At 43.3% G+C, this 10,825-nt stretch overlaps 1 protein-coding gene across 1 annotated transcript; it reads right to left on the reverse strand.

Moving 5' to 3' along the window:
* Positions 1-2,708: 2,708 nt before the first annotated feature.
* Positions 2,709-5,594, reverse strand: LOC106581304 (uncharacterized). The gene is made up of 4 exons (XM_014163267.2): positions 5,486-5,594; positions 3,255-3,980; positions 2,914-3,141; positions 2,709-2,797 (listed from the first exon to the last, which is right to left on the reverse strand). The coding sequence occupies exons 1-2, from the start codon at positions 5,583-5,585 to the stop codon at positions 3,367-3,369; spliced, it is 714 nt and encodes a 237-aa protein (XP_014018742.1). The 5' UTR covers positions 5,586-5,594; the 3' UTR covers positions 2,709-2,797; positions 2,914-3,141; positions 3,255-3,366.
* Between the last annotated feature and the right edge of the window lie 5,231 nt (positions 5,595-10,825).

Raw genomic sequence — 10,825 nt, forward strand, 5'->3', positions numbered from 1 at the left:
ATGATCTCCAATTAGAGGCAGCTGGTCCTCGTTGTCTCTAATTGGAGATCATACTTAAGTAGGTTTTTTTTCCCACCTGTGTTTGTGGGTAGTTGTATTCTGTTTAGTCTATGTACCTGACAGAACTGTGTGCTTTCGTTTCTCTCTTTGTTATTTTGTCTTTTGTGTTTTTGAGTTAAAATAAATTTCATCACTCACACACTCAACACGCTGCGCTTTGGTCCCCTCTCTACAACAGTCGTTACACTCACACCCTGTTGTAAATCAAGGACAGAACATTCAGCTCTCCCTCTCCAATGTTCACCAGAGGAATGTCTTTTGTTTCTACAGACTTTTCCTGCTGAAACTGTAACACGTTCTAAAGCGAATACTGGAACAATATTTCAAACATAAAACATGGGGAATGGTCAGAGGCGATCTAAAGAACACTAATGTGATTTATTTTGTTATTTTGTGATATAAAAAAATTGTTATAAAGGAAATACTGTAACTTGGAAAGTACACCCACTACATGAGTGAAATGTCCATCCTATGTGTTGCGCATGAAATATGAAAAATTATGAAAGTGTTTTTGTTAAGAGAGGGAAATTATTTTAAGAAACAGATATAATTGTTTTACATAAACTTTGTACAAGTTACAAGTCACGCCCCGGAGTGAGGTCAAAGAACATGTCAGCCTGACAGAACCGCCGTTTTGAACAAACTGTATGAAATTATGGGTTAAGAATTTACATATCAGACCAGAGAGACGTAGAGCTGCAGCTGCACTGTTAGAGTGGTTTGAACCATGAATCTCAACACGAGGTAGAGACAATAAAACCACCTCCTGGACAATCACTGGTATGGCTGATTAGTTGTCCTTTAAGTGGGATCATTCTACTACTGCTCAAACCATCATATTACCCTACTCTCATCATCCCACTGGGAACCATCGACACGGCTGGCTAGCCTATCTTCAAGAGGCAGCTTCAGGAACGAATGGTAGGAAAATCAACTCTATAGTTCTGTTCATGACTACACGACAAGTCACCGGACAACTACAGAGAGGAACAACAGTAGAAGTGTCACACCCTGATCTGTTTCACCTGTCTTTGTGATTGTCTCCACCACCCTCCAGGTGTCACCCATCTTCCCCATTATCCCCTGTGTATTTATACCTGTGTTCTCTGTTTGTCTGTTGCCAGTTCGTCTTGTTTGTTCAAGTCAACCAGCGTTTTGTGTCTCAGCTCCTGCTTTTTCCAGTCTCTCTTTTCTCGCCCTCCTGGTTTTGACCCTTGCCTGTCCTGACTCTGAGCCTGCCTACCTGACCACTCCGCCTGCCTGTCGACCTGTACTTTTGCCCCCCTCTGGATTACCGACCTCTGCCTTACCCTGACCCTGCCTGCCACCCGGTACCATTGCCCCACCTTTGGTTTACTGACCCCTGCCTGTCTATTGCCTGCCCCTGTTGGAATATGAAATTATTGTTTATTCGACGTGGTCTGCATCTGGGTCTTACCTTCATACCTGATAAGAAGACTTGTTGGAACCATTTCTGGACAATCAGAGACTTATCAGCGTGCCACGAAAAGGCCCAACCCTCTTACCAAGGCGGCCCGGTTCCGAGAGAGACACGGCGAACCAAAGGCATTTCACGTAAATATATTTATGATTTCTTACTCCAAGCGGGCGGCAGTTAATGTGCAAAGCATAGGACTACTATAAGTGAGAGTATTTTCTAAATGTACCAATGTTAAGTGTCTCTCCCTCTCTCTCGCCCTCCATGTCTTTTGTAACAAGCAGCCATATTGTTGTCAGTCTGCTAGGGACCTGTTTTTGGCATATTGTGTATGTTATCCTGTGTTACCATTTAATTAGTTTGTAAATAAATAATTACACCAATTTGTGTAGTACTGAATCATAAGTAAGTCTCAGGTTTTTGCAGATGCAAGGAGGTTACAACTGTTCAGAACAATGATATGTTCTGGTGATAGGTTATGATTAATACATTGACTATTTATATATGTGATAGGTAAAGACCTTTAGAGTTTAATTCGGGTGATGGCAACTCTTTAAAGAACTGCTCTTGTGGTGCCCCAGATCCTAATGAGTTAATTGTTACATGATTAATTTAATCTGGTAACAATTAAACATATTTTGGTAATTAGATAAATAAGTCTTCAGATTGATTTTAAAGTCAAGTCACGACACTTAACAAATTTTTCCGGACAGTGCACTTTCAGCAATGTTTTAATTAGAATGAGTGGATTACCATGTCCTTGAGAGATGTGTGGGCTGTAATAGCAGAGAGCTGCTGCTGCTGGGGGTAATAGGATGTAATTATTTAATGTTGTATAACCAGAGGGTCACCTAGGACTCGTTAGCCTGATGCTAATGAGTTTTTATTATTTTTTTTATTATTTTTTTCATAGGTGATTAAAGAAAGATTTCCACTGTTTGCTCTGGGCACTGAGACGTGACTAAGACTATAATTTCTATGTTCAAGTGGTCAATACAATTTTATTCTGATTAACCTTTATTTAACCAGGTGAATTAGTCAGGAACAAATTCCACATAGCAACAAGATGTGTGCATTGTGTTTGCTGAAGAAAAAAAATTCTAAGTTGCTTGCTTTATTTTTTTATGTAATGTATGTTTCTGTTTGATAATGTAAAGTAATATGTGTAAAAAAGGCAGATTGTAAGTAGACATATGGAGTATGAGATTTGATGTGTAGGATCTTTATTTCGTGTTGTAAGAGTTAGATTTCCTGTGTCACGGCTGCCTTGGCCTCATCTCCCTGGCACTCGGTGTTCACCTGGGAACAATGACAACATGAACAAGTTAGTTGTTAGTAATACTAATGTATATCAAAATAGGATTGGGCTCACAGTCAGTCAGTGATTGTCATTGGTCATGTAATACCACACTCACTCTGTAGGAGGAGCTCCACAAGCGGCCCCGTGGCTGTTGACAGAGCGTGCCCGGAACAGGTAGTGTGTGTGTGTTTAGGCAGAGCCCGGCCGTCTGCAGGTTGCAGGTCTTCAGCCCCACCAGGACCACTCCCTTCCCTTCCTCCATGGCCATCCCCAAGATAACCGCATCCTGGAAGTGAATGTCAAAGGTCTCCACCTCCTCGCCCATGGGCAGCATCCAGAAGATCTACACAGACAGATAAATAGCTATCATCCTATTGGATAACTTCTACATAGATATAAAACAATACATTTGAAGTTTAATTTCTGAATAAGTCCATAGTTGCTGTGTAACTGAACCTCCACAGTGGCTCCACTGACGATGTGCTGGTAGATGATGGGGGGGGCCTGGGCAGCAGATGGCGTTCCTTATCGCTGCAGTCCCCAGCTGACAGGCCCAGCTGTTCCTCCATCACCAGCTTCCTGTGGCTCCTGGGGGTCCGGGGGCTTCGGGGTGAGTCCACCAGGGTGTGGTGGGGGTCCCTGGCCATGATGGCAGCTGCAACACCTCGCAGCACCCCTCCAAAACGGCTGCCTCCATGCCGGTCGCCATGGCAACCACTGCAGCCACTTTGGGGCTCTTCCAGTGGAGGTGGGTCCCCTGCAGGTCCCTAAAGAGGGCATCAAAGTCCATCTTCACCCCCTTGAAGGGCTCCCCCTCCTGGAGAGTCAGGGCAGGGCGATGAATGTCCCCGTTGACCCTCTGCAGCCACTGGGTCAGAGCCATGGCCCCGGTCAGGAAGGCCACGGTGTTGGGCTCCAGGAGGGCCTGTTCAGAGATCGTCTCCAGCCCAGTCAGGGACCCCAGGAGTGGGGCAGAGGTCTGGAGGAAGTCAATGGCTCCGCTGCAGGTGCTGGAGGTCAGGTTGTCCAGGTGGGAGAGCAGCAATGCCTTCTGGTCTAGCAGGACATTACGGAGAGACAGGAAGCCCCCGCGCACACGGCGTCTTAGCTCGGTGCCGTCGGAGCCCGTCCGGGCCCTCAACTGGTCCATGGACACCATGTCAGCTTCACACTGGGACTTGACTACAGCCACGTGACGGGTGCAGCAATAAACATCTGATACAAACTTAACTTCCTGTATTAACTTTTAATGAATTAACTTTGAGTTTACTCTGTTGCACAGTGAAGTAATCTGTTTGACATAATATTCCCTCTAAGCTGTGCACGTGCGTGGGCGCGCAGCTTCCCTCGGATGGCCAGGCAGAAGAAATATCAGCCCATGCAGAGAAGCATGAGTTTGAACTTCCTAGTTTTTCCCTGTAGTTAACACTATCAACGTTTCACTATACTGTGGAAAATTGTGCTCAAATCAACGCAATATTAGCCACTTTCAATGTAACATACTGAAACAAAACAAACTATGCAAGACTTAGTATGCAAAACGAACTGTAAGAGATTTTCTTGTAGGCAGAGAGCATTGGCATATTATTCTATTGCATTGACAGGCATGACTCAGGTCCCTACTCTACAGAGCCATAACCAATCAGAGCTGCAGTAGGCCTATATGCAAATAGTCATATATGGATCTGTGCCATTCACTTTGAACTTGACTGTGTTTACAGCATGAGCGGTCACGAGTAGATGCGCTTGTTTTGAGATCAAAGATGCATGTAGCCACCTGTGCACATTTGTTCATATTCTTTGCTAGTTAGTTATTAGCCCGGTTATCACTCATTTCTAGTCAACAATGGGGGAGTGGTTGCTTCCGACAAGAGCACAAAATGTGTGCATTTCTAGTCATCTTTGAAAAGCTTGTCCGGTAAAGTGTGCTTTTTATGTGTTAAAGGGGCAGTGTTGTATTTTGAGACGGTCTTGAATAAGCTAAGTAGGCAGAGGGTAGCATAATTTGTCTGATTTTCTGTAATAATAGTATGGGAATAATAATGAATTTTATTTTGTGAAGTGGTTTCTTGCATCAAACAACAAAACATTTTAAGCCATCTCCTCATCTGAAGGACAAGTGGATAACAGGGTAATGTTAAGCCCTGCATGTTTTTTTCAAAAGTCTCAGGCTAACAATGAACACCACACATTTGCTGCTTCTGTAGGCTGAATGATAGAACAGCTATTTCCATGTTAAAATGTTATGGGATGTATTTTTCTCCATTGTTTTTGATGGTAGGTCACTCTGGTAGGCCTACATTATGATAAAATATCCATAGTAGCCTACCTGACCACTGTTAAAACGGGAACTTAAAGCGAGTACGACCTCAGTGTTCACAGTAAACTTGCGCTGGAATTTACACAGAATTTTCAAAATGTTCAAGTTTGTACTCAGCAGACCTGAAATTTGCTCAGTGCCTAATTTTATTTGAGGGAACATTGGCGATCATTACTGTGGTTCACAGAGATGGGATTTTGAGAATGTATTTTTTTACTTGCAGTAATTAAGAGGTGAAAGCTTAGCACTGGTAGATTCTGGCTGCACTTATGAAAGCTAATTAACTGAACAAAAGCTGTGCAGCAACATTAACATTTCAAATTAACGACATAAATCCATGAAATTAGAGTAGTAGACGTGACCTTACCCTTCCCAGCCTGCTCTAGGGAATTACGGATGCCCACCTCCCTGTGGAAGCGGGCCTCATGGACTGGTGACACATCGTGTCCCTGGTGCCCCTGTTCCATGAACTCCTGGCACCCCAGAGCTCCATCGTCAAGGCAACAGTGGTGGGTGGGGCATAGATCGTGGCACCCGCTCTCCACGGGCTCCGTCAGCACATGGGCCTGGAATGTCTATATGCCATGGAGTTCTCTCAGGCACTTGGCACAGTAGTTGAGGCTGCAGGTGTGGCAGTAGTGCTGGGCCTCACGCTGCTTAGAGCAGATCTCGAAGGTGGTCACCCTCAGGGGTACCTTCTTGGCACAGGTGTTTTTGGGTTGCTTCCTCCGCCTCAGGCCCTCAAGCCTTTACAGGAGCTGCTCAGCCACGTTAGCCAGGAGAAGGTTCTCTGGGAAGGGCCAGACCTCGCCGGCCTGGAGGGAGTAGTGGACCAGGCAGCGGGGGCACTGGGAGCAGGGCTGAGGCTGCTCGGCATCAGAGGCCTTGGTGTGGACGGCTTCTTGCGGACGCCATCCAGGCAGGGCCGACAGAGACAGTGGCCACAGGGCAGAGACACAGGCTGGAGGAGGAGAGTGTCACAGGCTGGGCAGCACAGGTGGAGAGCCAGGGAGCGGGTCACTGGGTCAAGCTCAGCTTTTGTGTGGGCATGAGAGAGCTACAAGGGGTAACATGCAGGCTTAGGGGTCAGAGAGGGGAGAGCTGGGGAAAAATACTAATGTGGTCATCAGTTACACTACAATATCATCCCCCCACTATGCCAGACATTTTCAGATGACTATTTCTGTTATTCCTGTCCATATAAAAAGCATATATGGCACTACTTCAGTACTTGTTAGGGTATGAAGCCTGAAACAGATAAAAAGCCTAACTCCTTTCCTGCATGTTTGGCTTTGGGGTTGTTGCGCTTCTTCGAAGACCTCAAGCACTGCCAACAGCCGGATTCAGAGTCACTACCAAACATTATCATATTGGATAACAGATTCCCAATTGTATTTTATGCGGTGCGATATCCTAAAGAAAACAAAGTCATTATTAGATTTCTCTCGTTAGGCTAGCCTACTTTCTATTTCACTCATTGGCCAACATTTTGGGTGCAAATTCTACAAGAGATCTTTATATTTAATTAGCCTAATCTAGTAAATTAACCTGAATTTGTCATTGCATTGCAGATGGACCGCTACTGAGGCACTTACGTTCTTCAGCACGTCTGAGTGTGATCAAAAAGTGAAACTCGCGGGAATATCTCAGCTGTTTTACTATGACGTACACTTTCGACCGTCTATGACGTTATAATGGTGGCGGCCGAATCATGTGGTAACGTGGTCAAATTCCAAGCCCGGCGCATTAATATGATTCGCGACAGCCTATTTCTTCGAAGTGAGGAAAAAGTTGATAAAATACTACCAATAAACACATCACTAGAAATGTCCACTAGATGGAGACATTGGATTAAATTTGACATTAGATTAAAACACACACACACACACCTCACTCCCCTTCTTGGTTTCCATGGCAACCCCCACGGTAACCTTTCCCAATAAAATCTTTCCCCCACGGGAACCACACCGGTTGGCATTCTCACAAACAATCGCAACTTTGTTTCAATAATATATAGAACTTTTCTTGCAGCTCTGGTATATAAAGCTTTTTTGAGTCCTCGCTCACAATTCATTCTGTGGCAGCACAATGACCAAACAATATACTGTATATGAGGCTCTTGATCATATCTTTGATCATGACACTGGTGAGGAGGAGCGAGTCCTTGTTAAACTTTGACATAAAGTAGTCTGTGATAAATAGCACAATAGGTTTCATCTGAGTATTTGTTATAGTCAAAATAATCCCGTTTTTTTTTACTCAAAAGCGAGTTGTATGAGCTCAGGTAGATGAGGCCTACAGGCCATAAATAGCAAATAGAAGTTCAAAACTTGTAATGTTCACAATAACTTAAGTTGATAAAAACATTTAACATAACATTAAGTGATATATATTATGGATTTATAATCAGCTATAATGGGACGGTCATTTTGGACCAGGAACACAGAATGAATTAATATGAAACTAACACAATAGGAGGGTTAAACTGTTAAATTGGTCTAATACTTTTCATAGCTTTGAAATACCATAGGCTGAAATGTCCATAGACTTAACTATATGACTAATTAGTGACCTGGCGGCTGAGTATTTCCCACCCCATTTTAATTCACACATTCTATAGGCCTAGTTGTTTTCTGTATTGAACAAATTGATAAGTGACTGCAGAATGAATGAGACACAGCTAGATTCTAAAACAAGTCTTTATTGGTCAATTTACAGAAAGTGTTGTAGTGACCATCTAAAGTAAACTAAGAAAAACAGTCCAAAGAAAAAATCAAGAAAAACCCCAAAAAGGTTTTACACATTTTACGAGGATGATATTTATTTTCACCTTCATCTTCTTCTATAACAGTGGTCACCAACCGGTCGATCGCGATTTGTATTTATTTTATTTTTAAAATGTAACCTTTATTTAATATTGATTGACAGGTTGGTCTTCAAGGTATTCCTACTCGATCACCAAACATTCCTGTAGAAAAGCCAACGATAACGGCATAAGCTTGCGCTCCTTTTTTCCGTGTTGGGCTGTTGACGGCACGTTCAACTTGATTCAGAAGCCCTGGGCACCGGGTAGGCAAAGTTTCCCATTTTTAACAATTTAATTTGTCTGAAAAGACAAACTTCGCCTACACAGCGAACCGGGAGATATGTGGCTAAATCGAGTGCGCTTTTGGTGCTGGCCAATCGGATAGCTCAATTCATGGTGCCTACCTACATCTTCCACGACCCCGGAAAATGAATGAGTAGCCAAGTGTATGGATAGCCCTGCGTTTTTATTATTATTATCAGCTCGTCGTGTGTATTTTAATATCGAGGAGTATTTCACTTTCGCTGGTCATAGGAACAACATGAATTGGTGCCGAGGCAGATGTGGTGCGACTCGAGTTTTGCCATCAGGTGGAAGACTGTCCCCTCTCTCTGGTCAGTCTCACTGGAGGAAAGGAAGGAGAGAGCAGGGACCGTCTGCTGCTCACTCCATCCGTCTACTGAGACTCATGATTTTTTTCAAAATAACTGGGATTCTCTGACTTTCAATCGTTCAAGACAACTGGGAACTCGGAAAAAAGCGAGATCCGACTATGGAAAATAGTTTTGAATGGTCATCCAACTCGTAAACGCTGGCATCTTTCTATCTTTCCGTCTGGCTTCTTGGTTTGACCTCGTTTTTTCAGAGTTCCCCGTTGTCTTAAAAGCAACATGACCATCAGATGCAGGTACCGTCAGTCCAGTAAAATAAAAAAGCGAATTATTTCAATTTATGCTCAGCTATGCCTCGCAAGTGCTACACCAACTGATCTATTTTGTTATCAAAGCTCGAGTTTTGAAATATAATATGGTCTGAGAAGAACAATATTGGCAGGCCAGGCATATAGCCAATATGCTAAGATAATGTATTAAGTGTACTGCACAAACCTCATTCCTACAGAGCTGTTTTTATTAGGTTCATGTAAAAATAATTATCTGAGTGGTAGATCTTGGCTTGCCTTTTGACTGCGAAAGGGATCTTGACTCAAATGTTGGTGACCACTTTTCTAAAACAAACGTTGGGAGAACATTGGGGAGGATTGATGCAAAGTTCAGCAAAGGTTCAAAGGGGGTACAGGTACAGCTAGAACCAAAGGTTCAAAGGGGGTACGGGTACAGCTAGAACCAAAGGACTATCCCCGGAAAGGAATACATCAAGCAGGGTCACACAGCCAAATACCAAACTGAATAAAATAGAAACTTTCATTTTCTCCTTATGGCAGGTAAAATACAATTTTGTAATAGGTGTACTGTGTAAAACAGGGCTAAGGGGATTGACTACAGAAAGACAGAAGACAACACCCTATACATGCCCTGCCCATTAACCAGTTTAAATTGGGTTTAAATTGGTTTAACTTCCATGATCATTTCCCACTGCTGTCTCCCATCCTAAAATGTAGCAACAGCGGTGTCTGTTTGTCTTGCCTGTCTTAACAGAGACAGAAAGCACAGCCATTTGGAATGAACTGAACATTGAGATGCAAACATAGAGAGGGGCGGGTTTTGGTGTGATATGAACAGATTTAATTGACATGGGCTGGTTAGTACATGAGGTGGTGGCTGGGTGCGAGAGGTGGGAGGGTGCATACATACAGAGGGAGGGGCTTTGCTAGGTTCATGGCAGGGTCACCTACTCTAGTCAGTATGTACAGGTAAGAGGAACATATCAACATGTACAAGGTTCCTTCTCTCTTATAGTGTGTCCAAAGAAATCAGAACAGGCAAGGTCAACTTTCACCTGGGTGCTTATTCAGTTGGGTACAGAATATTGAAGATAGAAATATGTTGCATAGAACAGACACGTTTCTCTGTCATGCAAAACAATAACAATGTCAGCTCTATGCATTTAATTTCTATCTGAACATTCTGTAACGTTGCAACTGCATGATTATGCCTCAAGTAACTACATCTCCAACAGGACACCAATCAAAAAAACAATAAAGATTGTTTAGTGCCATTGGTTATGCCATAACTCTGTAAAATCACCTAGACACCTCATCCAGGCTTAAATACGCAGTGATAAATAAAATATATTCCATTGCAAAAAAAACCCATATTTTTCAGGTATTAAAATATTGCAAATCAATGCAATAATAATTTTGTCTTATTTTGTCTTAAATTTTAATTTGATGCAATGGACAAAAGGTATGATATATTGAACACAGATACACTACATGACCAAAAGTATGTGGACACCTGCACGTCAAACATCTCATTCCAAAATCATGGGAATTAATATGGAGTTAGTCCCCTCTTTGCTTCTATAACAGCCTCCACTCTTCTGGGAAGGCTTTCCACTAGATGTTGGAACATTGCTGCGGGGACTGGCTTCCATTCAGCCACAAGAACATTAATGAGGTCGGGCACTGATGTTGGCCGATTATGCCTGGCTTGCAGTCGGCATTCCAATTCATTCCAATGTTGTTAGATGGTGTTGAGGTCAGGGCTCTGTGCAGGCCAGTCAAGTTCTTCCACACCGATCTCAACAAACCATTTCTGTATGTAGGGCTGTTGCGGTGACCTTATTACCGCCACACCGGCGGTCACGAGTCATGAAGGCAGTCAAATTCCAAATGACCGCTTAGTCACGGTAATTAGGCTTCTCCAAGCTCTGATGCTGCTGATGGTCATTAGTAGCCTACCAAACTTGCTAACTGCCTGGTACTCAGCACTCTTCTCCCTC

This window comes from Salmo salar, chromosome ssa20, assembly GCF_905237065.1.
Source record: "Salmo salar chromosome ssa20, Ssal_v3.1, whole genome shotgun sequence".
NCBI classification, from domain to species: domain Eukaryota; kingdom Metazoa; phylum Chordata; class Actinopteri; order Salmoniformes; family Salmonidae; genus Salmo; species Salmo salar.